The sequence below is a fragment of the Gymnoscopelus microlampas genome (assembly GCF_963454915.1).
Source record: "Gymnoscopelus microlampas genome assembly, chromosome: 3".
Lineage (NCBI taxonomy): Eukaryota > Metazoa > Chordata > Actinopteri > Myctophiformes > Myctophidae > Gymnoscopelus > Gymnoscopelus microlampas.
In genome coordinates this window covers 21,732,718-21,758,016 of record NC_139940.1, presented here as the reverse complement: position 1 = coordinate 21,758,016, position 25,299 = coordinate 21,732,718, and the positions used below count along the sequence as shown (strand labels likewise).

General features: G+C 42.4%; 3 protein-coding genes across 6 annotated transcripts; all 3 read left to right on the top strand.

Annotated features, from left to right (window-relative positions):
- Window positions 1-562: 562 nt before the first annotated feature.
- LOC311041243 (uncharacterized protein) lies at window positions 563-14,004 on the top strand. 4 transcript variants are annotated; one of them, XM_084051733.1, is made up of 11 exons: window positions 563-632; window positions 1,667-1,891; window positions 2,123-3,138; window positions 4,940-5,095; window positions 6,089-6,166; window positions 6,755-6,871; window positions 7,433-7,582; window positions 7,850-8,017; window positions 8,303-8,494; window positions 10,635-10,826; window positions 11,730-12,428. In XM_084051733.1, exons 2-11 carry the CDS (start codon window positions 1,717-1,719, stop codon window positions 11,859-11,861), a joined length of 2,376 nt encoding a protein of 791 aa, XP_083907859.1. In that variant the 5' UTR covers window positions 563-632; window positions 1,667-1,716; the 3' UTR covers window positions 11,862-12,428. The 4 variants fall into 4 exon arrangements, with proteins under 4 accessions (XP_083907859.1, XP_083907860.1, XP_083907858.1 ...); XM_084051734.1 differs by lacking the exon at window positions 11,730-12,428 and adding an exon at window positions 13,139-14,004 and having other exon boundaries at window positions 572-628; XM_084051732.1 differs by having other exon boundaries at window positions 572-628.
- Window positions 14,005-14,259: 255 nt separating this feature from the next.
- tektl1 (tektin like 1) lies at window positions 14,260-18,584 on the top strand. The gene is made up of 8 exons (XM_084052259.1): window positions 14,260-14,708; window positions 15,390-15,674; window positions 15,973-16,077; window positions 16,299-16,449; window positions 16,574-16,740; window positions 17,298-17,393; window positions 17,711-17,824; window positions 17,935-18,584. The coding sequence occupies exons 1-8, from the start codon at window positions 14,364-14,366 to the stop codon at window positions 18,130-18,132; spliced, it is 1,461 nt and encodes a 486-aa protein (XP_083908385.1). The 5' UTR covers window positions 14,260-14,363; the 3' UTR covers window positions 18,133-18,584.
- An 801-nt stretch (window positions 18,585-19,385) lies between these two features.
- Window positions 19,386-22,909, top strand: lypc (ly6 domain containing, pigment cell; the record flags this gene model as incomplete). Its single annotated transcript, XM_084052258.1, has 3 exons — window positions 19,386-19,522; window positions 19,968-20,087; window positions 22,701-22,909. The coding sequence occupies exons 1-3, from the start codon at window positions 19,471-19,473 to the stop codon at window positions 22,907-22,909; spliced, it is 381 nt and encodes a 126-aa protein (XP_083908384.1). The 5' UTR covers window positions 19,386-19,470.
- Window positions 22,910-25,299: the final 2,390 nt, after the last annotated feature.

Sequence of the window (25,299 nt, the reverse complement as noted above, 5' to 3'; positions counted from 1 at the left end):
CAGGATAGGTGGGCACCAAGGAAGAGTGGACACCTCGTGTAAACTTTGGTCCAAAATGTTAAGTACTAAAGTAGCATATACATGATTAGAACATGCTTAAACAACATTCAACAGTTACAATTGCTACAAAACCTGTATTTCCAGTCATTTCGGGGCATAAACAAGAAGCTGAAGAAGGATACAATTAAGTGATGTAAATGATGTACCGTGCATGTTCACATCATGTATACTTCACTTTACTTAAGTCCATTTTTCAAATATATATATTTTTTTACATTTTGGACAAAATAGCCAATTTTACATCGAGGTGCCCAGATGTCCCTTAGTGCCCACCTATCCTATCCCAGTATATATCCAAGTATATTTTGATGCCAATACTTTTGTACTTTTACTCAAGTAAATTTTGAATACTGGACTACATTGCAGTATTGATACTTTTACTTAATTAAAAAAAAAAAAGTAATACTTTTTCCACCACTGAAGTTACGGATTGCAGCTTTAACACTTTGGGATGGCCAGGCAGGCCAGCCCTCATAACAGGTAGCATTGATGACGTCAACAAGGTAGCACACAGCTCCCTTCTCTCCCGGGTGTTGCAACGCAGTCCAGTTTCCGGTGGAGTTTCACTGTAAGTAAGAAACTTTTATTCCCTGCTCTTTGTACGTAGCTTTGATTCAATGTTTGAATGTATTATTACGGTGTGTGTCGCGATCACCGGCTTGTATTAGCTGACTGTGTGGTTTGAGTTGTTGTAGAAAACGATAGATAGGCTCAGGCTGCTCCTCGGCTGTGATATGTCTCAACTTTACCACGTTCAGTCCGGATTGAACCTGTAGTGTAGCAGCTGTAACTTTAGCAGTGATAGTTGCAGTATTGATACTTTGAAAATGTGAGTACTTTTTCCACCAGTGGGTGCGAACTGCGAAGTGATTGAGAAGTGAGTTGGCAGGTTTATTTCTGTCTTAAACACCACTGCGCGGCATTCATAGCCTCATTCTACTGTTCAGCGTTAGAATCGCTGCACTTCACTCGCCTGAAATAGAACCAGATATACACGACAGGTCAGTTTGACCAGGTCATAGGAATTGTTTTTTTTCCCGATTTGTAAAGACGGTAGAATAAATGAGCTGCTGCTGTGACTGTGTGTGTGTTAACGAGGCGAACTCTAAAGTGCTGCGATCAAAAGCGGTGGACTAAAAGTTTAAGCGTTTAGCAAATAATTTTCTGCATCGACAGTCACAGTCTGACTGATTATTTTTTTTACTGTCAGCGTGGCTGAAGGTCGACGTGTACGCCCCGTGGTTATAACTACTGTAAACACCCACCCAGCTGAGCTGTCTGCTACTAGGAGTAGGAGAGCAGTCTGACCGGCCACAACATCTAAAGGGGAGTAGATTAAACCATACTGGTGGTAGACAGCACAAGAGAGAGGCTGTACAGGCCAGGGATAAAAACATTGGAGCAAATGGCCTCATGTTTTCTAGTGGGATTAAAGAGAAGCCAACGTTTTGATCTTCCAGTTAAGACTTGAAGACTTTGAAGCTAAAGCTACATTACTTATACTGTCTGCCAGTGGCAATCCTGGCTACAAGCCATTCTGAAAATGTATTCTACTTTAGGTTTCCACATTTTAATAATAATAAAGCTGGATTAACATTTATTTCAGAACTGCCAGTGTGGACATCAAGGGAGGCAGTTCATCTCTCTCCATCCACAATGTCCTCCAGAGGGAAAAAAGAGGGGTGTCGTGTGTGTGGGGGACCTCTCCAGGGTAACCAAAGACGATGGTTGTTTGGAGGTCAGAACAAGAGAGGTGGTCAGCCACAGACCCCTACTGAATCCCTGAGAGATGGGAGTCTGTCCAGATCTTCTCAGACTAGTAGCCCATGGGGTAAGTGTGAAACAATATGGTAAAACAAAGTTTTTATGTTCACATAAGTGATTGTTGAATAGCATGAGGAATTCTTTATTTTATACAAGTTTGTTAGCCACAATCTTGTAATTTACGAATGTTTCTTACCCAAGTAATTAATACCGTCTTAACTTATTTGATATCTGGTTGCCACATACTGTATATGGTTTCCATGCCTGGTTTAATGACTACTTTCTGTGCCCTTTGCAGGTAGCACACTGTCTCTGGGATCATCTGTGTCTCTGTCCCAGTCCTTATTATCGTTGTCCTCCCCCTCAAAAGGAGTAGATGTGCTCTCTGTGCTGACGCATATCCTGGGACAGCCGGTACCGCGAGGCAGTGGGCTCGGAGAGTTCCTGTGCGGCAAATGTGTGGGCGTTCTAGAGCGGGTCTTCAAGTTTGACTCGGTCATAGCCAGGGTGAAGGTGCTCTCATCCGAGAGGCTTAAGAAGTTGACGGATGAGAGGGACAAGATCAGACAGTGGGTGCGCCACAATTACTGCCACAGACACCCACATGACTTCAAGACCAAGGGCAGCACAAGTGAGGAGGATGGAGAGGCTGAGAAGGAGGGATACAGAGAGATGCTCAGAGATAATATGGCGCTTTCAGAGTACGAGTGCTGGTCTGAGAAATGGGCCACATGTCCATATTTCATAAGAACGGGTAAAAGGTGTAGGAAAGGTAAAGGTTGTGAGGGGTGTACCGCGCTACGCGTGTCTGACTCAGATTATGAGTCTGTTTGTGGCGTTCCTCGCCGCATGCCTTTCCAGGCCTTTTCCCCACTGGCCCTGTCACGGGACAAGTCCCAGAGCATGCCACTCAATTGGTCAAGGCCTTCATCTGTCTGTACCAGCCCTGTATCTTTGACAGGGTCCAGTCTCTCCTTACGGGTTCCGTCTCGCACAGAGTCCATCCAGTCACTGGAGTCGCTGGACGGTACCGACCCATTCGATTCACCAGATTCATTCAGTCTTGTTCTTAAAGAACTGAAAGGCATTGAGGGAAAGCCGATCAGTTCTCCATCAGGGTGTAGGATCCCCGTTCTGGGCAAGAAGGAAGGGAGGTACTCAGAAGTGTCAGGCGACACAGTATCACCGGTAGTGATCAGGGTTCTGGAGTTTCGAGGTGCAGAGAATGGAGAGAACGGACAGGATGAAGTGGATGAAGAGACTGGCGATATTCTAACAGAGCTGAGAGATGAGTTCATGCCACTACATCGAGAAGTGAGTGTTTCATTTACTCGGGTACTAGAAACACATTATTGCCTGTATGGAGAACATAATTGTTTTGGTCAGGGGCAAAAACATTGAATATTATAGTACAATAATCTGTAATGTGCAAGGACATATAGGACATGGCGATATGCTGTAACACACACACTGCTATAAATGAGATTAATGAATACAGTATGTGTTTGTTGATTGCTATGCCTCTATAATCTATTTTTTTTTATTTTTATTTTTTTTATCATATGTCAATTATGTACATCCTACTATAATTCTAGTAAACTGACGGTGGGTGGGTGGATGGGGTCTTGGGTCTCCGATCAAACTGCGCATGCGTCGTGTTGCCAGGTTTCGCGAGAGAAACAAGCAGCAAGATCTATGAAAACGAGGCCAAACCAAACGAACCCTATACCACCAACATTGGCCCTACAGCGCTTACAGTACGCCGACATGGCAACACCCAGACCCCGCCCGCTCTCTGACTACGTCTACAATTCTTTCTGTGGAAAGTAAACACATGACCAGACGGCCCGGGCCGGGCGAGTAACATGCCTACGCCATTCTCCGTGCTGATATATATATATATATATATACGCCCGTGGGGAGGGGTGACCGCGGGCCGGGGGGGGGGGGGACGCGCGGGGACGTGCGCGGCGGAGAAACCGCGCGACAGGACGTGCATTAACCCCAAATTTGCAACTGGGTAGCGTTAGCAATTAGCATGCTACGGCTAACAGCTACGTTAAACATCTTATCAACAACCTGTATGAACGTTCTTCCAGTCGTTCCTTCACAATAAAGGTTGCATCATCAACTCACAACGCGTCGCCATGCGTTGTGAAAATAGCTGATCTACAAGCTCACAACGCCTCGCGATGCGTTGTGAAAATAGGGAGATGGGGAGAGAGAGAGAGAGGGACGGAGAGAATACTCAAATACCTTGAGTAAAAATACTTCAGAGTACTCAACATGAGTACAAATACTTAAAAGTACTGAAAAGTTGAAAAAAAGAGTAAAAACACTTAAAGATTGATGAATACACTACACATACCTAAAAGTTGATAAGAACGAAGAAAGAAAAACTTTAAAGCTAATAAAGTCATTAAAAACACTTTCAAGAAAATACATTGAGTAACAATACTTAAGAGTACTTCAAATGAGTAAATACTACTACTACAAATACTCTTTTAGTACCGCCTCTTTTAGTACCGCCTCAATACCAGCTTCAATGCATTACTGAAATTACATTTATATGAAATACATCACAACACCCTCCTATAATATTAAAAAAACAGGCGAAGGGGTCCGCCATGTTCCACAGGGGTGCGCGGGGACCCCCAGGAAAATAAAAAAGAAATGTTGCATTTTTTTCTTTTTTCATTTTCACTTTTGGATTTTTTTGTCCCACGCTTTTGGTACCCCAAAATAGGGGGGCGCCACGACGGGGCGCGCGCGGGGGAGAAACCGCGCGACAGGACGTGCATTAACCCCAACTTTGCAACTACTTTCGCCTGCGCCCTTCACCGGGTATGGTCTAGTTAATTTAACTTGCCAAAAGACATTGGCTGATTTTTAATTGTCAGTTTCCTTTACAAACAAACATATAGCACTCAACTGCAGGGTAAACTAACAAAGCGGTGGCTACCATAAAAATAGAAGATAAATTGACAGCTTGCATTCGGCTGACCGAGCGCTCCAGCAGTGATAGTTCCACGTAAATATTGACTCAATGCCAGTGGGCTTAACACTTTATCCAGAATCTATGAAAAGGCAGTAAAAATATTCCCTGTCATTTCAGAACACTACAGGGAGAGTACACAACGCATTCAGGCAGTTGCGAAGTCAGCTGGATCAAGCCATGGCCCGCATCAGGACCCTGGAGGCTGAGCTGAAACATGGCAGCAGCAGAACAACTGCTGACATGGAGGTCACTGGGTCAGAGGACTGGGCCCCAGTAAGTATCTGCCGCTCTGATGCACTGCTATTGATCTTTTCCCTTTTCAGGCATTTAGATGAGACACTTATCCAGAGAAACTTAAACATGTGCAGCATGTTAAATATAACCGTCAGTTCCCAGATGAGCATTACAAGCAATCAATTGAGTAATCTGGTTCATAGCTCATAGGCCATAGCTCCTAGACAATAGCCCTAGAAATATCAGAAATATGCTGCAAGCTAATGCAGTTTGATTAGGTAGTTGTGTAATATTGGCCATTACAAATAAGTTTTGTTTTGCACAAACATATTCTGAACAAACCTTTAAAACTGCTGTAGGTACATTGTCATGATATAACACAACCAGAAGTATTTTTATTGCCTGATAAACTTGTCTCTGTAAGGTTGTAGCATTATATTGAATAAGAACAGTATAGAAACCTTTCATTTCATATATTCAACAGACACTGTCATTCCCCCCCCCCCCCCCCCCCCCAGCTGTTTGTAACTGCCATGGGAATTGTCTTCTAACCCTTTTCACAAGAGAAAAACAGGTTTACTCTACAGCGCATTGAAGCACAGATGCACACAGCATACGCCTCCATCTAGTCACATGGCTAAATGGCTGCTTCCCTGAGCCACTCAATATTGTGTTGACAGAGCACAAATATAGCATTATGCAAGGAATGGTGGCTGGGTGGCTGCACAGGTCTTTGTCACTTTGCAAGGGTGTGTCTTTGGTAATGCAGGTACTGATCACAAGCCAAAAACACACACAATATAGTCAGGATCTTCTCTGGAATCCTCCCCAACCAGTGGAGTTTGCCCAGGGCCCACTAAGCTTTTCATATACGGTGTAATCTATCATTAACGGGCCCTCAAGCTGTTGTTTGGTATCTTGTGTCCTGAATGACCTTATCTCCCGCTCTTAATTTTAGTGACACACTGTACCAGCGAAAACCACTCTCACTTTTGAAGAGTGCAATGTCATTTGTCATTTTGTTTTCACTAGTTGCCCCAGGGGGAAGGTCGCAGTGTGCTGCTCCAGAGCCTAGGCCACTCCCTTCACAGCCGCGAGCGTTTGATCCAGGTGGGTGAGGTTACGAGGGTAGACAGGATTCAGTCATGCACGCATGGTGTCGGGGGTACTCTGTTACAGCTGGGCCCCGGGTTCAAAGCTCACTGGAATGTTGTTTGTCTTACTATTTGACTGTACGTCCTTTAAAGGGACAGTACCACCCAGACATTTTCGTGTTCGTCTCACTCACAGCTGAGTTCTGCTGGGGTTGCAGTGGAAAATGCTTTCTATGTTTTGGAATTATTATCTTGGAAACATTAATGGTTTGACCAAGGTTCTCCTTTCTTGAGCTAAAGGTGGTTGAAGGGAATAATGCCATCTAGAGATTATTTATATCATCACCTCCATCACCATTTGTTAGCCAGTGCTTTATTGCTGCTGCTTAGACAAGATAAAACACGTTTCATAAAGAAATCTGTTAATATTATCATAACAGCAATTAAAGGTACTGGTACTAGCTTTCTATTAGCAACCTGTTATTGCTGGCAGGAAGGAATAACAGTTAATTTGCAATGGGACTTTTGTTGCTGAATGAAAATATTATCTGTCTCCACACTGTCACTTTCCACACAGTAGACAATAACTTCCTGCTTTCCCCAGGAGTGCATAGGTTTGATCAGGAGGCTGTGTGTGGAGGAGGGAGCAGGGACTAAGCTGGCTGACAGGCTAACTGAGAAACTGACAGAAAACCTAAAGGAAACTCTCTCTGATAACAAGGTAAGAGTCATTGGTGCTGAAAGTGGCAATTTAAGTTCAATCTAGTAAAGCTTTCTATAGTTTAACTGCACTTACTGCACTAAATGTGGCTATGCTAAATTATCTACCCAGATTGTTGATGGACAGGAGTTGCTGATAGCAGTCAATTTTTGTATATTCCACTCATACTGATTAACTTGTTTAGGACATAGTATTGGGCTTTGTAATCAATTCAATACATTAACGCATTTTAGGGTACCAAGAAAACCCTTATAAATGCAATGCAATATTATTAATGGGGTGACAGTGGCTTAATAGGTCTTACTGATTAATTACCCCTGACTAGTGCTTATCTCTTTACCTAGCTAGCACTTCTTCACAATACACAGATATTCTAATGACACAAGATGGAATATTTGTGTTGCCTGTTACCTATGTGGCTTTGATCCTTCTACTCCTTACTCCTGATTCAGTTTAATGTTGTCATTCTGGGAATTCTAACTTAATTCCACAGTAGCACTCATTAAAAGTTATTCTTCGTTACGTGTGAAATATAAATGGCTGTAAATGTGTTGTGTGTAGGGTGCCCTGGAAGGTTTGAGGTCTGAGATGAACGAGAAGGAGAAAGGTATGGAGAGAGAGGTAGAAGCACTGAGGAAGGCTGGGAGAGACCGAGAGAGAGACCTCAACACACTCAATGCTGTGCTGCAGTGCAACCAGGATGTCATCAATGTAAAGAAACACACACACACACACACACACACACACACACACACACACACACACACACACACACACACACACACACACACACACACACACACACACACACACACACACACACACACACACTGGATATAATTATACTCTTTGTTTTTAAAAAACACCTTCACATCATTACCACATTCACACACTGCGTACATTGTACTGTTTCCTTCACGCAACTCAGTCTTGCCAGAAGTGTTATTTTAGACAGGCCTGCATTCCATGTTCCCCCAGGATCTGCGTTTGCTCCTGGGAGAGAAGGAGCGCATGCTGAAGGAGACTGAGAAGGAGAGGGAGGTGTGGAGACAGAGGGACCAGGCCCTGGCAGCAGTGCTGAAAGAGAAAGAGGCTCTGCTCCACTGCCTCAAGGTGGAGCTAGAGAGCTGTCGGAGAGATGTACAGGTGAGGGACGATGAATCACTGGCTCAACAGAAATCCGGCAGGTTTGTGAGAAATGTCACACCTTTTCTCACAAAACATGCTGTAATAATCTGGTCATTACTGTGTTCATTTCAGCCAAACCTTTCTCCACTCTTTAGTTGATTGAAGAGCTAATGCTGCAGTTTTCACATCCATCCGCCCACCCTCCCACAGCTTTTTCCTGCCACGTTAGTTTGATCTGTAAATATTGACCTTACTGGCTGGCTGCAGGGAAAGTTTTCCCTCATAACTTGCCTTGCCTTACAGGCTCTCTCAGAGTCTGTGATTGGCCAGGGATTGCCAGGGGGTGGGGCCGAGCCAGCACTGGCCTACCAGCTGAAGGAGAAAGAGAGGCTGCTGGCAGCCTGGATACAGGAGAGAGAGGAGAACAGCGCCACCATGTGCCAGGATGTCACCAAGCTCACCACCACTCTGCAGGACTACCAGGTTATGGTGCAGGTGAGACCTTAAAGCTCTGACACACTGAAAGTATCATTGACACGAGCGTCACTAACACGCATCAGGTTTAGGCCATTTGTTCACATTGACGTGTTAAATCATCTCTATATATTCGGCTGCACCGCAATTGCTGATGATGGTTTGGTAATATTCAGGAGTGAGAACATACTGGAGTTTGTCCGAGTGCAAAGGAACCAAAACACAGGACAGAAAATGGTGACCTCAACAAAAGTGAGGCATGCTCAGCAACACAAATGTTGTATCCTGAGCAAACTCCCCACACTGTCGGGAGCTGTTCCATTTTCACCGGGGCAGTTCTTTGTTGACATTACTTTTATTATATTAACTGTTCATTTATGTATTATATTCATTGTTAATCAAAGGCTATTTTCTTGGGGTTTTTTTTATAAATAAGGAATTGGTGGCAACAAGACAATACCATAATTAGTTTAATTTAACTGCGCTTTCCAGTGGTTTCTCTGTCTTGCAGGGCCTTCAACTATCCATCATACACCATGGGCAAATAAAGCACTCATTAGAACACATGGAGCATAAATAACAGACTTGGCTTCATACAGTAGACAGCAAAAATCCTAAAGATGGACCTCTTTTGATTGATTGAATATTTTATTAGGCAAAAAATGTAAAACAGCACAGTTACATTTAAAATACTTTGTCTAACAGGTCCGTTCATAAAAGTCCTTGCGGACTTGTTTCCAATGAACACTCTGTAATCAGTAATCTGGTGTTCTTGGTGTGTAACTACCCAGCCCATCATGCCAGCCCTTATTGAGGGGGGTTGTGCCATTGCATGTGACTATGCAGGCCAATGCGTGACCCGCATGGTTTGCCACATGTGGGGCAGATGAAGTCCACACATGAGGGGGGCCCCTGCAGAACGCTGGTCATTTTACTGTTTCCTCCTCTCTGTGGTCTGCTCCTGGAGGTGTGCGATGCCCTCGTGACTGATGGCTCGCCAGGTGTGGCGACCAACAGCCAGGTCTTCCAGTGCAGAGGGTTGGATAGCACAGCGCTTCAGGAGGGTTTTTATGTGGTCCTTGTAGAGTTTCTGCTGTCCCCCGGGAGACCTACATCCTTCCTGTAGTTGGCCGTAGAGGATCTGTATTGGCAGCCTCTGGACGGGCATGCGGATTACATGCCCCACCCAGCGCAGATGTCTTTGCGCAAGGAACACTTGGATGCTGGGTGTTTGGGTCCGGTAATAAATGTCCACATATACAGTAAATGGACACGGCGTAGTGTCATCAGCGCATCATAGCTGGGGCGGAGTCAGCGATGGGAAAAACATTGATTCACTCCCGTTAGTTACAATGGGAGTTGCGCGATTTTCAATTCAGATTCTTTTTAAGAATAGCCATTTTTAAATGAATTACAATGTCTTCCTTATTGGCAATGGACAAAGAACATTAGAAAATTAAACGGGGACTGGACAGATGATCCAACACAATGACCGCCGGTTGTGTACCAAATTATCTACAGCTATCTGATTGAGTCACCTGGTAAGAACGTACAGTAACACAGCAGCTCTACGGCATTGTAGCTTGTTGGTTTCTATGAGCCAAACTCATTATTTTCCCCCAAGCTAAAACCAGATGTGACGTTTGTGGGCGTTCCTGTCTGTCTCTGTGTATGTATGGTACCCTGTCCTCACAGGTCAGATCCAGGATCAGTTGTAGGCAGCGGATGTGGAATCTCTTCAGGCCTCTGATGTGCCTTTGGTATGGGGTCCAGGCTTCCGAGCCATATACCAGTGTGGACAGACAAACTGCTTTGTATACAGATGCTTTGGTAGAAACTGTCAGGTTTCTATTTAGGAAGACCCTGGTTTTGAGCCTACCGAAGGCAGCAGGGGCTAAACCAACACAGACTTGGATGTCATTGTTGATGTCCCCCCAGGTAGGGGACAGGACGCTTCCGAGGTAGGTGAAGTGTGGAACGATGGTGAGCCGCTGTCCATCAGTGTTCCCTTTGCACTGTACATGGTCCCTGCTGCTGGTAACCCCACTACTGGCCTGGGGAGAGTGTACACAACCACATGCTTCCTCTGATAGACTTAGCCGTGTTTATTTATTTATTCATTCTATATGGAAAAAAACATGCATAAATGTGTTCTCATCAGAATCAGCAGAAGAGCCACAGTCAGACTGTGTCCTCACTGTCAGAGCAGCTCAAAGACGCTCGCAGAGAGCTGAGGGAGCATGGAAAGGAGAAGAAGGAGGCAGAGAGATCTTGGCAGCATGACAGGGAGGACAGAGAGCGTGAGGAGAGGAAACTGAGAGAGAGCCTGGAGAAGCGAGACAAACTCATAGAGGTAAGCGCTTGTTACGAATGGTTTAAGTGTTTCACCTTTTTCAACACTTTATTGGCCGGGTTTCCCAAAGCGATTTAAGAAGTACTTAACGCTAAGTACTTTTTAAGAGCCTTCTTAAGAAGCAAATGGGCTTATCTTTCTTAAGAAGCAGTTCAAAGAAGGTTCTTAAGAGCTTCTTAACTGGGTTTGGGAAACACGTCTTAAGCCCACCTGTAAGAAGCAAAGAGGTTTCCAAAAAGCCCAAGTAGATCTTTCATAAGAAGCAGTTTTAAAGAGCACCTGGAGCGCTCTTAACACCCTTCTTAGCGAATATACACACACACACACACACACACACACACACACACACACACACACACACACACACACACACAGTATGTAGATATATAGACATATAGCAGACCTATTGCGTACAAACTCTCGGGTCTTGGTACGCAGGTACGAAATGCCTGCTGAAAAGTAAGCAATTCGGGTGATGGGTGCGGTATAACAATTAAACCAATAATATGCTACGTTTGGCATTTACCCCTCCTAGTAAACCCAACTCGCAGCCGCAGGAGTTTTGCTGAGTGCTGGTGGAAGAGTGCCTGCATGCCTACCCCTTCCCTGACCCAAAATCTCCTCAAATTGAACGCAGCTACGTGAGCTGATCAGCTGAAAACACTCAGTCTAAAACACAGACCGTGAAAAGCAGCATCCACCGTAGCGCACTGACTGCAGAAGTAAATGGGATACGGGAGAGTAATAATAACTAAGTACAAACCTCTTACAATGTGATCGAAACATTGCTAAATATGTTCAGTAATGTTATGTAGTTTTGTGCATTGTTTGATTGGGCTCTTTATGAGACCTGCTACGGTGTGCGATAAACGACTAACGTAGCAAATAATTCTATTATTTCAGCGAGCCCCTGTTGCATACTGTAGAAAAGGAAAAGACAATGTCCGACAAAGACGACACGGACAGATATCAAAAAGATTGTCTTCGCACCTCAGTGCTGCCTCGCCATGCATTTTGCACGGTGTGCAATTATAATATTGACATTGACATCAGCCACCAAGGAGCTACAGGTAATATATAAGATAAACCTTTAAAACCCTCCTCTGAGGTGAATTCAGGTGTCGTCATAGCAGCAACCGTACTGAGAATTAAATGGGTGTAACGTATCCTGTCTCTGCGACTACTGCTGTGGTGTATGAAGGCAAGCCTGGGTTTATACTTTGTCACATGACGGTGTTGCGCGGCGCGCAACGGGTGGCTATGTTCGCCTTGTGACCCCGGTCCTACAAGTACAATGAAGCATGAATCAGGCTTTAGAGTCGAGATCCAAAATAATGAAAATAAAATACTGAGCTGCCTGCGCCTAGATATTTCCACTTTTACTTTAGGTCCCCTCTAAAATGTGCCTTTTGCGCACCCAGAATGGTACTCAACATAAATTCCCACGGTTGGCAGGTATGATATAGAAAAATATATATAGTTTTATATTTGTTGCATGTTGCTATGTGACGTTTAGCCCGTTATAACTAGATGGCACTGGTACATTGTTTCAATAAATACTGTAATACATTGATTGAGTTCACCACCAGAAATCCCCTGTTGTTTGAAAGTTAAATGAAGAGACCTGTTGCACACAGCAAATTAAAGGGACTTAACATTATAGAACAGCAGGGGAGAACAAGAAGTGTGGATTCTGCCCGCGCTAGTATTATAATTGCATTTGGGAACTTCCATGTCCCTGTGTGTTTGTTTTATTTTTTTTCATTAAGGTTTGTATTTAACATACAGTACACAGCACAAAGCAACATAAGCCCAACACAAGACAGCACATAGTGTCATGCCTTGTACTTATGTGCATCTATAGGTTCATATTATAGACTACATTGATATAGAAATTCAAACGAGGGTATTGTCATCATGGCATCAGGCACAAACAAATCAGTCAGCTCCATATATTGGCACAAAAGCGGGCATGCCCATATATGTGCATATACTGATGACATCAGAGATTGCCATGTATGGGCATTAAAAGGAACAAGGACTGACCGATGCAGAGATCTCCACATGGCTGGTGCGATATAGGTGTGAGGGCAGCGTAGCGGCCTGAATCTCTAGTAGCAAAAAATTGTCGCGCTACAAGCTCATGGCCATGCTTTGTAGATCTGCTAATTTTTCCAAATGTTCATCCATTTTTTTAGAATGTTCACCTAGTGTGATATGTCCAGAATTGGGGCATGTCATAATGGTTAAGAGTGAATCAAGTTCTAAACATTTTTAATACCATGATATTGTCTTTATTTTCTTCTTCTCAGCAAATCCTCCTAGACTCTGAGGAGCGTGACCATCTCTTCAAAGAGCTGCAGCACAACCTGCTGAACAAATATGAACCCATGACTGCCGTTAAACACACCTTGTGATTGAGGGCATACAGTAGCATGAAGGGGAAACAGAACGCACAATTGTCTGTACAGAGAAGTTAGACTAACTTGCACTTTGGCACCACGTTTACTTGGACATGTTTATTGTGGTGTATGTTTTGAGGCTAAAACATATTTTTCTTCTTCATTGTTGAGCTCTGTGTTGAGATACTGGATATGACTTGTCCTAGTATGGACCAAAGGACATTTTTAACTTAAGTTCTTGAGTACTTGACTATTAAATCAGAACTGACATTTCAGCTCTGTATAGTGGAATGTAAGATTATTTATGGTGGGGCAATAGTTTGGAATGGTTTATTGATTTCTTAAAACTGGAGATGCATCACTTAGGCTAATTTAAAATTTCATTCAAATGTGTTGATTGTTGGATGGTTGTTGATTCATTTCTGAATCGCATGTTTATTGATGAATTCTGTATATTTCTTTAATTCTTTAAAGTGCAGTCATACTGTCTTATTTGTGTTATTTTGATGAGCCTTTTTAAGTACAAATCTTGCCATTTTTTGTTTACAGTAGCTACTTCTACTTAAATTTCAAGACAGGAATAGACCTAAACTAAGGACCAGAAATTATTAACTTATAAAAAGTAATGTGGCTCAAACGTTTTATTTGGGGAACTTTCCTTAATTATTTTCCTTCTTTAAGCGTGTTTCTTTACTGTAACTCTTTAAGTGTGATGTCGTATTCATTTTCTTTCCTTTTTTTTTATTCAAGAGAATAAACTGCTCCAGTCTAATTTATATCCGACTTAATTTTATTTCATTGCCTATCGTAGTGTAGCCATTGATGCAGGCAACATGACATTGAATAGCCTAGAGATGCATGTTGAGCCCAATGACCTGTAGATTTCTCTCTCACATAACGGAACTTGATCTCCAGCTATTAAATTACACTAAGAGCTGACTTCAGTCATGCCCTCCCCAGTCCGCACATTGACCAATCAACAGCCCGTTATAAGTTTCTAGTTACTTCGGGAACTGTTGCTATGGAGCTGATACAAAAGTTTTCTTTTTTTGTGTCCCGCTACTAGCCCCTAGTCGATGGGTTACTATTTCATTTGAAAGTATTTCTAATGCAAGGAGCCATTAAGCGACTGTAAATGGTGTTTGAGCAGGGAGGAGAAATGCAGGTGCAGTCAGTTCCACTCGGATCCGTGACCATTGGACCGCGCTCGTGGCGCAATGCCACGGTGCGCTCCATCCGCCACGCTGAACGCTTGGTGCGGCAAACCCATGCAGGACGAGGGTCAGGAACCAGCCGGCCTCTGAGCTGCGCTGTCGGTTTCTCTCCTAAGGACAGAGACATACCGACAACAGAAGATGAGAAGGAAGAGAAGGAAATTCATGACAGTCATCATGATTCCATTTGTAAACATAAGCTGACAAGGCCTTACACCACTGGGACAATGGTAAGAGAAGCAAAGGGCAGGTTTACAGAGGAATTGGCCTTGGATCAAGACTATCATAGATGTATTTTCTAGAGTGTGACTTACTTTTGTGTCTATGTCAAAATCGATAAAATGCATCTATGATAGTCTTGATCCAAGGCTACAGAGAGGAATAGCCTGTAACATTACCACAATGGTCAGTCTTATCTACAGACCTGGGCAATAGGCATATTCTAAATACTAGGTCTGCTTTCGATTAAAAACAAAATTTAAGATGCAAAAAACTATCCGTTGTAGCAATAGTGTTGGTCATTTCAATGTTTAGAACCAGCAATTAATGTACACACATCCTCAGTGGCATACAAACTATGAATGCAATTAAGGTTTGCATGCAGAGGATGTGACCGCATCTGCAGCGGGCCCACATCAGGGGTCCCCCGCTCCATTTTGCAACATTATTATTATTGACCTTCACTTTCATCGCTGTGAGTGGACAGGTCAAATTTAAACTTTGTTTTTTGTTTAATTGTCCAGATTTAGCGAAAGTGTACTTCATGTATTTTACATAGTAGGCTACAAAATAGTACTTGAAATACATTCTTCGGTAGCTTACTAGTATTTAGAATTTCATTTTAATACAATTGTGTTAAAATAATGTTTATGTATGTAGCCTATATTTAATAGTGCCTTTATTATTGCCAAGTCATTACACAATTTGACAGTTTTCTTTCTGTTTAGTTCCTTCATGGCACCCAAACCACAGGTGTGGCGCCGTTCCCCCCTTCCAGTTTGCGTGAGCAGTGTGCTGAGGCTAGCATTGCAGTAGCTGGTGAGTACATGCGCAGAGTGCGGGATGTGGAGGGCCAGCTCCGCAGACAGGCAGGCAGGGTGACACAAGAGGGAACCAAGCTGGAGAGGGAGAAAGTTCACCTGGAGAAGATGATACGCAGCTTGAGGTGTGACCTCCAAGTCAACATGAAGAGTGTGGAGGGGAGAACCCAAAGACCGGCCACTGTTGAGACAGTGAGTGACTGATACTGAGAGGCAGTCTGATCATTGTTTCATTGTATCCCCCTTTTGCCCAACAGCAAACTATGTATGGGGAAACAAATACAATACAGATACTGTATTGTAACCATTACATAAAAATAGAATGCATTATTCTCCTCACTGACTGTCCTGGGGATGACGGTGTTCAATAAGGCAGACAGTGCAGCAAGAAAGTAAAGGCAGACAGGCAGTTTGACCTTTGACCCAGAATCATCATGTCAACAACACCATGCATGTGATATGATGATGAAGTGTAAACCTACTGTTACAGGAGAGAGATGGGGCTGATTACTTGCTGGCATGTGAGAGACAAGAGCTGTCTGATTTGAAACGGGATCTGGAGGGAACCCTGAGAGACACTGTGACCCAGCTACAGGTGACAAATAATCGCCCTCTTTATCAGTTGACCCAATTCTATTTGTCAAGTATACCTCTCCCAGGCTGCCTATCATTTCCGTTCCTGTCTCAGCTGTCAAAGCACCACTCTCCCCTCCCTATCGAATCCAATTACGTTTTCAGTTCTGCATAGTGCATTGGCACAGATGTTGTAAACAAAAGACTCAATTACAGACTTGCTCTTCTTCTCATCTCCCGCAGACCCTGGGTCAGTGCAGTAGGCAGCTGCTGGGATGTGCCAGTGAGAGGGCTCGTGTCATACAGCTGCTGCCACACAGTGGATCTCTGTCATCAGGAGGACGTGGTGCTCCCTCTCAGGCAAAAACGGACCCTGTCAGCCCCTTCACGCCAGGTACTCCAGTTTCACAACATAAACTCCCCACTGTTACATTTGAATGAACTACTCCTTTGCTGTAAGTAACACTGTGCCCTCAAATCAATCACTACACAGTTAAAGGTCTAAAGAATGTCCACAGATTGTCAGAAGATTCTGGAGTTGGCTGCCACTGCTGTGAGTCAGTCCCAGCGTCTGAGGGAGAACATTAGACAGATGATAGCCAGCGCCATCTCCAGGCAGAAAGCTGCTCACCGCTGTGTTAATGATGGCCTGATCAAGAAAATATCAGAGACCATCACTCTTAAGGTAGATAATGAAAACACAACATAGGATTTGGACCTTAAATTCAATATGGAGTTTAAGGTCTTCCACAGAGTTGCAGCTTTACGGAAGGAAAAATGCATTCCATAATAATAAACCACACACTTAACTAACCCTATAGGCAGTCTGTTTGCAATGACAATTTTTATTGTATTTTATTTTCCGGAGCATCCTGATGGCTTAAGCTTAATTTATACTGTGTTGCAAGATGGATCCTGTCACATTGTTAGCGTGACAATTGTCAGTGAATGACACTGTTGTGCAATAGAGTATAGATTAGGCTGCATCAGAGGTATGCATACCTCTGGGAATCTAGCTTATGACTTGCGTCACTTGTCATGCCCTCTTTACTCCTCTCTAGGAGGTATTTCCTGTCTCTCTCCACTGTAGTAAAATGAAGCAAAAGTGCCCTTTTCATTTTACATTTCCATAATTAAAAATGTAAACATTGAAAATTAAGTGTGGAATAAAATGGAATGATTTAACCTCTTTTCTACTTTATTCTTGCATGTTACAGCATAATTTCTCTTCGTTTTTTTCAGCAAAACTTAACTTTGATGTCCACAGCAACCAGACAGGCTTTGTTTCGCAAACAGCGGGAAATTAACAATATTCGCCACAACCACGGTAGAGCACAGGTCAGTATACATGTGACAGAGTCGTTCATTTGAGTGCTCTATGTAAGATATACAGTATATCATTGTGCTTGTTTCTGTAACATTCATTAAAAAACACACTGTAGTTCAGGTAGCATAAACATAAGTAAAACAGACTTGTGATGGGAAGGGCACTGCGTCAGATGCGTGGACCATTGAGGAGTGGCTGATTAACTCTATTTCCAACAAAAACCATGTGGTTAGGGCGGGCTTCTCTAAAATGTCAAGATGTTTACCTACACTATATCCTTGTACATGGTCAGCAGACCTACAATGTTTCTATTTTATGTGTTACCAAGGGCCCAGAATACAGTGGAGATATATTGTCCAGAGAGAAACTGAACAGGCCTCTAGTGCAGGTCTACCATAGACACCCTGGGACACAGTTACCTGAGGCGGCTCATCTCATACAGGTACAACTGCAGCTCAAGTCAAGCACATCTACAATGAACCTGAATTGTTAAGACCAGCCAAGCATTTCTAAAACATGATCAACTTACTGTGGATTCTGTGTGATTCTCAGGGCAGTGCGGTGCTGAGGCGCTGTCTGTTGTCCTCTGAGGATGAGCTGGCCAGGCTACAGGGCACCTGCCAACATCTTCTAGACAACTTGCATGGCAAGACGGTGGCAGCCCAGGTGGACTCTGCCATAGTCCGCATGAGGCGCCAGCGTGTAGATAAACGAGCCATGCCCACAGTCCTCCAGCAGGGGGCGTACTGAAACAAACACCTTGTCTTCAGCACCAAGTCTCACTATGAGAGAAGTGCATGTGTTAATTGAAGATGCAAGTTAATGTGAAGTAGTGATGTGTGAAAGGGAGGGTTGGATGCTGATGATGGAATAAAATGGCATGATTAATTACACATTAGTAATAATCTGCACAGTATTGGGATGTTTTAGAAACAGGAAACTGAGTGGTGCTTGTAGTTTTTCCGTCTCACGATACCTTTATCAACTTTTCCAACCTAAAAATATTGTACAGTTTACAAGTTAAAAACCTCTGAAATCTTTACGCCAAGGTTTATGGTGTAAGATCTTGGATCTGTGTATTTGCAAAACTTTGGCCAAGTCTGTATAAAGTAGTATCTTTACTAACCACAAAGTATAACCATGTTATTGAAATTTGGTCAGAAATATCCATGCATCCTTTCAAAAAGATAATTCAGTGTTTAATTCAGTGTTTACGTTTGTATTGGTCCCCATCCCCAAAATAAAACAGAAAACATTAACAAATGAGTGCTTTACTGTACGCCCTATACATCTGAGCAAACTCCTGTCTCCTGGCAATACTCCCCTCCCTGCTTATACACTGCAAAAGTATTCATTCAACTCTGGGAGTGTACAGATGGACCCATACGGTCCATCTGTACACTCTCAGAGTTGAATTGACACTCAGGATTATACAGTGTACCTCTTATTCAGTTTCCCAGTCATGAGACTCCTGGTCACTTGACAGCCCTCCTACTAAACTTCACGTCTTTCATTAAGAAATAAGGGATGATTTAATCAACATTACCTTCTGTGTGTGGAAGACTACTTTGCAGTTTGTGAGGTTCAATTTGCAGTCTTAAATTTTGTTTTTAACAGATTTAAACCAAAGAAAATGGTCCTGTCAAGCCCCTTTTTGAGTCAACTCCCATGCTTGCATGAAGGAATATTTCTCAATAGGCCACCGTAGACCAACCACAGCTAAGCCTGGCACCATAGTAACTTCAGGCTTATTACTGGACTGACAGCTTAGGTCAAATTGAATCAGATCTGCTAGGGTGGGGAGACTCTTGGATCTAATTAACATAATATCAAGAGAAAGCAGGGAGGACTGATCAGATCGCAGTAGCTTGGTTGGGTGGAAGGAGAGACGAAACCCAAAGGCAAACAACCTGGGATAATACTGATAAGAACCACCAGGAAATAGGTTTGAGTGGATAAGACCATATTCTATATCAAGTAACTCCAAGCTAAGATGAGTGCAGCACCATTGATATAGGCAATAGCAAGAAGAAGTTAGTGAGTTATACAGTTTTCTCTTTGTTTGGAGAGAGACAATAACACGAAGTGATGTCGAAGCTCCTTTGTCCTCTGCTTTTCCTGTGTTTATTCCCAGCTGTGGGTAAGTGAATAATATCCCTGTGTGTGTGTGTGTGTGTGTGTGTGTGTGTGTGTGTGTGTGTGTGTGTGTGTGTGTGTGTGTGTGTGTGTGTGTGCGTGTGCGTGTGTGTGTGTCGCACATGCACAAGTGCATGCTTGTACAATACACTTTTTTTAAACCTTTTTTTTTAAATGTTTTTTTAAATATTGATGAGAGTGTCTCACCACTCAAAGACCATTCTTTCGTGTGTGTGTGTGTGTGTGTGTGTGTGTGTCGCACATGCACATGCACAAGTGCATGCTTGTACAATACACTTTTTTTAAACCTTTTTTTTTTAATGTTTTTTTAAATATTGATGAGAGTGTCTCACCACTCAAAGACCATTCCTTCAGTGTTTCAGTTTTTCTGATGGTAAACAATATACCTGTTTTACAGTTTTTCTGATGGTAAACAATCTCTGTTTCAGTCCCCCTGTTTTGTTACACCTGTGTGTTCCCTGCAATCTCGCCTCTGGACTGCATCAGGTATCCTATGAAGTGTCCTCCGGGCCAAGTATGTCTGTCCAGCAGAGCTGTGGGCCAAAGAGGTGAGGCGGCCTCAAGTTACTGTACACCATTTAACCACTTAAGCCTTACATACTTTGTCATATGATGAATAGCAAAAACTGCCGATCTCCAAGCTCTGCTATTTCAATTATTTTTGATAATATAGGAGTAAAGTCTAATTGTTTGATTATTATTTAAAAAAAAGATTTTGCCTTTAATGACATGCCATCAGGGTTAACGTTGTTAAATAAATTCAACAAAACTGAAAAGATGTGTGTGCGTGCGTGTGTGCGTGCGTGCGTGTGTGTGCAACATTGCAACATGCCCTATATAACACACAAGAATTTAGTTCAGTACAATGTCTGATTTCATATAATAACAAGAATGTATTTGTAGATATTAGCACCTTGTCAGTGCTAATGGGTTACAAAAACAGCTTGGGTATATGTTTATTTCCTGTCAGCTTCTGATATTCACAAACACTGCAACAGGAAATAAACATGGACCGATTTAGAATGTGTGTGAAAAGTGAGAAAGGGTCTATATGTGTTGCTAAGCAACACTTAAAATAACAAGAACTAACACACAGCTTTCAGACAATCAGATTGGCTGATCAAAAGCAACTGTTGCAGTATAAAATATAACCAATGCATTTTTAAGAAAAGCCCATCCCAGTGGAAACATAATTTCAAACCCTGCCAGTGTGTGCAAACATTACACGTACACATACACATTAAAATCCTCTGTGTTAGGTTATCCATTGTAACTCCAAGACCGAGAGTGTATATGACACCAAATAGACCTGTTATGTTTACACTCCCTGAGTCAAATAACAATGAGGATTTTGCTGTGTATAGGACTTGTTATTCCCTGTGCAGGACATTCTGGGTCCTCTGCCCTGGCAAGTGAGAGCACCAATACATTGGTTCTCAAAGTGGGGTCCGGTGGGGGGGGGCTTAGTTAACCCATTAAGACCTGGAACTGTGTCATTTTTAGATTTGAGCTAAAAATCATAATTTTACACTTTGGGCTATTGAAAAATAGCAGATATACAAGCTCATAGCGCGGCACCGAGTGCCGCGCTACGAGCTTGTAGATCTGCTATTTTTGAAAAATCGTGAAAATGTGTGCAAATCTTCTGAATATATTTTTAGCGGCGCTAGCCGCTCTATACCTGACTTTGTCCGTGTGCGTCAACGTTCTGATTGGTCAGGTGCGTCAACAAAGTGATTGGTCAAGCTTCACGTGACACATGGCTATAAACACATTATAAACACATATCATGACAAAATGTATCAAAGGCGCCGCTACCTTCACACAGGGTGTGATTTTTTTTTTTAAAGCAAACATTTTTAACTCAAATCTGTGCTTCTGGGGGTCCCTGGAACAAAATATTTTGATGGGGGTCCGCGGCCAAATACATATCATTTTGGGGGTCCTTGACATGAAAAAGTTTGAGAACCACTGCACTAGTAGATGTGAGCGTAGAGGTAAATCTGCAAGGCCTTGTTAGTTTGAGGAGGAATGAAAATGAGAACATCCCTCACCCTCAGTATATAACTAGCACCAACATGTCCACGTGCAAGCCACTTAAACTTAACCCCCAACTGTTCCAGTTAATCAGCAGCTCATTGCCCAAGAGGCTGTAGGCCCAGTGGTAGACACCCTTTCCAATTTCAAGCACTCCCAGTTTGACATGCATTAGGCCACTGACCCCCCCCCCCCATTTGATACCAATTCGTATCTCTGGGACCCCAATCTACATTGTAAAATCCCAGCGTTAATTTAGCTCTGAGAGGGAACAAATGTTTGTTCATTTGTACACGCTTGGAGTTACAGACCCGTATAAGTGTCCATTTGGACCCCTGGTGGTCTCCAGACTCCATTTTGAGAACCAGTGCTGTAGGCTACTAAACAAATGCATAGTATGATACAAGGTGTTGTAAAAGTGCTTCCGTTCCATCAGGGATGGATTGCTTGTGCACAATGTGCACGTGCACAGGGGCCCTGCAGCCAAGGGGGCGCTGGCACTGCCACCTGAAAATCTACTTTTTGATTAGTCAGTCATCTACTTGAGAACATGATCCACTTCCAACTTCCAGTAGGGAGATTTCAAAATAAAACCTATGTTGTCTAATCACATTACATGTTTCCAATTGTGTAAAATAAAACACACTCTTATTTTGAAAGCCTCCCAGTTTATAGGAGGAAATCCGATTTCTATTGAAGCCATGTGACGCTTCATATAAGCAAACAAAGTTGGATTAAACGCAATTTAAGATTTGGTGGGGGCCTGTGGTGATTTTGTGCACAGGGCCCATTTAATTGGCTATTTGTCTCTGCCCAGTACCTGGCCAACTTTGGATGTGCGTGCTCTCTTATCTTGTTTATTTACAATGGCATCATGCTCTCAGGCCTGAAAATATGCTCTGAACTGTTGTGCATTCCAAATGCAAATTAAAAATGATATAAATGTGATTAAATTAAATCATGTGTGTGTGTGTCTGTGTGTGTGTGTGTGTGTGTGTGTGTGTGTGTGTGTGTGTGTGTGTGTGTGTGTGTGTGTGTGTGTGTGTGTGTGTGTGTGTGTGTGTGTGTGTGTGTGTGTGTGGTTGGCGTCTTCACCACACTAACATGAATAATTGTGTTTTCAGGAGACTTCCGTGTGGTTCTGTATGAGAAGAGCTGTGTCCTTCCAGCCCTGTGTGGTCTCAGTGGTGAAAAGTACACCATGGGGCTCAACTTCACCTTCACCAATGAATGCTGCAACACACACCTGTGCAACACAGGCGGAGCTGCTTCTCTCGTCCCCTACTGGACGGGCACACTGCTCACACTTCTTATCTCGTCCTCTGTGTGGTGATTGTGCACTATTGCACGGTGGTTCTCAAAGTAGGGTCAGGCGACCCCCAGGGGTCCTTTAGGGGGTTCCAGGGGGTCCCCAGCAAAATGAGTTAATATTGCATCAAAATCGGTTCAGCCACTTTAACCCTATATATATTGGCTATTTAAACGTGTGTGAGCGAAAAAATATCTTGTGCCAAGGGGTTCCCCTGGCATATGGATATTTTCAGATGGGGGTCTGCGGCCAAATAGGCCCACATATTATTTGGGGATCCGTGACATTAATTGTTTGAGAACCACTGCAATAGCCCACACTGTAAAAGTGTGTAAAATGTATCTGCAAGGGTCCATTTGTACATTAACGTTCAAGATTTTGCAATGCGTGCACACACTTTATCCAACGGTTAGAGGAGTAGGCCTAATGGATATCAAGCTTTTCTTAATGTAATTGCTGACTTGTAGTTTATACTGCCATCTACTGCAATGACTGTAGCCTATTTACGTTCTTTATTACATTCTCAACAAAAGGCAATTGTACAGTACTGTACACTAGCTTGTGTTCATACACCAAGATCTTAAAGGGCCATGCCAATTTTGACATCTAGCCATTAGTATAAACTGCCTGTCTTAAAAAATATAACAAAATAAAGAATGCAGTAGCGTATATATTTTAGTACATGTGTCTTCTTCAACAGGTATGGTCTGTGACCCCTAGAGCATCCTCAGAGTTACAGGGGGCAGCATTTGCACAATTGTTTGTGTGATAGGATTTGTTGTTGTTGTTGTTGTTGTTGTTTTTGTTTCAATTTAGGCTAAATGTCTGAACATGCATTTAAATTAATTTAACATATTAGGAAATATAGCCTAATTTGTACAAACAAACGAACAAAAAACATTACATTTGTACAACACTGATGGTGCTGTGAAACAAATCTAAGCCATCAAAGCTGCAGTATCACTTGGAGGCAACGCATGGTAGCCTAAATAAAAACCTGTGAAATACTTCAAGCTGTTTGAAATCTCTCAATGATCAACAGATATTGATGAAACAATCAAATAATTTATAGTGAGCTATCAAGTTGCATGAAAGTATTGGTATATAATATATAAACCACTTAAACCCAGCAGATCGACAAGCTCACAACATGACTCATTGCTTGCATTGTGAGCGTGCATGTCCATCCGCTATTTTCAGCAAAAGCTTTCCCCACAATAACAGAAAAGACACTAGTATTGAGCCCTGATAATATAGGTTATTATGTAGTTAGTGGTACTGGCTCTGCTTCGTCTCTCAGCTCATTGGCCTGGAAAACCTTGAAGAACCCTGTTTTAAATACCATTCACTGCCGTGCCATTCATGTTGAAACAGCAAGTAGCTGGCTATGTATTCACCTGATTAGATTTAAAAGCAGCCTGTGGATGTCATTCAAATTTGCGCAAAGCCGCAAACTGAATAACACACCTTTCAACTTGAAGGGCTTTTACAGAGTTACAGCTAATGCCAATATTTAACTTTCATGTAGCTAGGCTATATTCTGTAATATTTGTTGAATAAGGCCACAAATATGATAATAGGCTATATGGGCTGTATAAATAATATTATAAAATGTTGGGGGAGATTATCGAGGTTTATTGGCCGACGCTGACAATGAACAATAACAGCCTAGTATAATTTATTTAGCCGAAAACAACAGATTTTACGACGAAGAATAATAACACTGGAGGCAAATTATTCTCTTTGATAACTGATAATAATTTTCAAATGTGTTTTTGAATGCAAATTGCAAAGTTATATGCACACTGTATAGCACACAATTCCCTTTTCAAACAATTTCAGATTCTTGAATTAAATTGTAATACACATAATCTCCTTTAAGTCAATCATAATGCAGATTAAAAAATATTTGTTAACATAAATTCTAAAAACGTTTCTCTGAAAACGTTTATTGTAGCTATCCTATGCATTTGCATGAACATGTTTTTGCTATTTTGCATGATGTAAAACATTATAACCTGATTATTTTTCCTTTTAATATAATCACATTGAATATTAAATTATTTAGGCCTATTATAGGCTATACAGTAGCCTAACTATTTGTGTTTGCCTGCTGAAAATAAAATATTAAACATGTCCCTAAGCAGCAGGCCGCTCTGTATACATTTTGGCCATTTGAAAATAGCATATCTACAAGCTCACAATGTGCCATGATGCAAGCATTGTGAGCTTGTAGATCTGTTATTTTCAAAATATTTTAATACATTTCATATATTTGAAAACTTGTGAATTCTGCAATCTGCACAATGAATTCTACTTTTGGTACTTTAGGTACATTTTTATACCAATACTTTTGTACTTTTACTCTCAAGTACATTTTGAATACTTTACTTGTATTGCTACTTTTACCTAAG

What these genes read in the sequence shown, in the direction of transcription:
- LOC311041243 (XM_084051733.1), top strand. Translation starts at nt 1,717, where the DNA reads ATGTCCTCCAGAGGGAAAAAAGAGGGGTGTCGTGTGTGTGGGGGACCT. An exon ending in TCATGCCACTACATCGAGAA is followed by an intron (nt 3,139 to 4,939) that starts GTGAGTGTTTCA and finishes CTGTCATTTCAG; the next exon opens with AACACTACAGGGAGAGTACA. An exon ending in AAACTCTCTCTGATAACAAG is followed by an intron (nt 6,872 to 7,432) that starts GTAAGAGTCATT and finishes TGTTGTGTGTAG; the next exon opens with GGTGCCCTGGAAGGTTTGAG.
- tektl1 (XM_084052259.1), top strand. Translation starts at nt 14,364, where the DNA reads ATGGTGTTTGAGCAGGGAGGAGAAATGCAGGTGCAGTCAGTTCCACTC. An exon ending in GACCGGCCACTGTTGAGACA is followed by an intron (nt 15,675 to 15,972) that starts GTGAGTGACTGA and finishes CTACTGTTACAG; the next exon opens with GAGAGAGATGGGGCTGATTA. An exon ending in ACAACCACGGTAGAGCACAG is followed by an intron (nt 17,394 to 17,710) that starts GTCAGTATACAT and finishes TGTGTTACCAAG; the next exon opens with GGCCCAGAATACAGTGGAGA.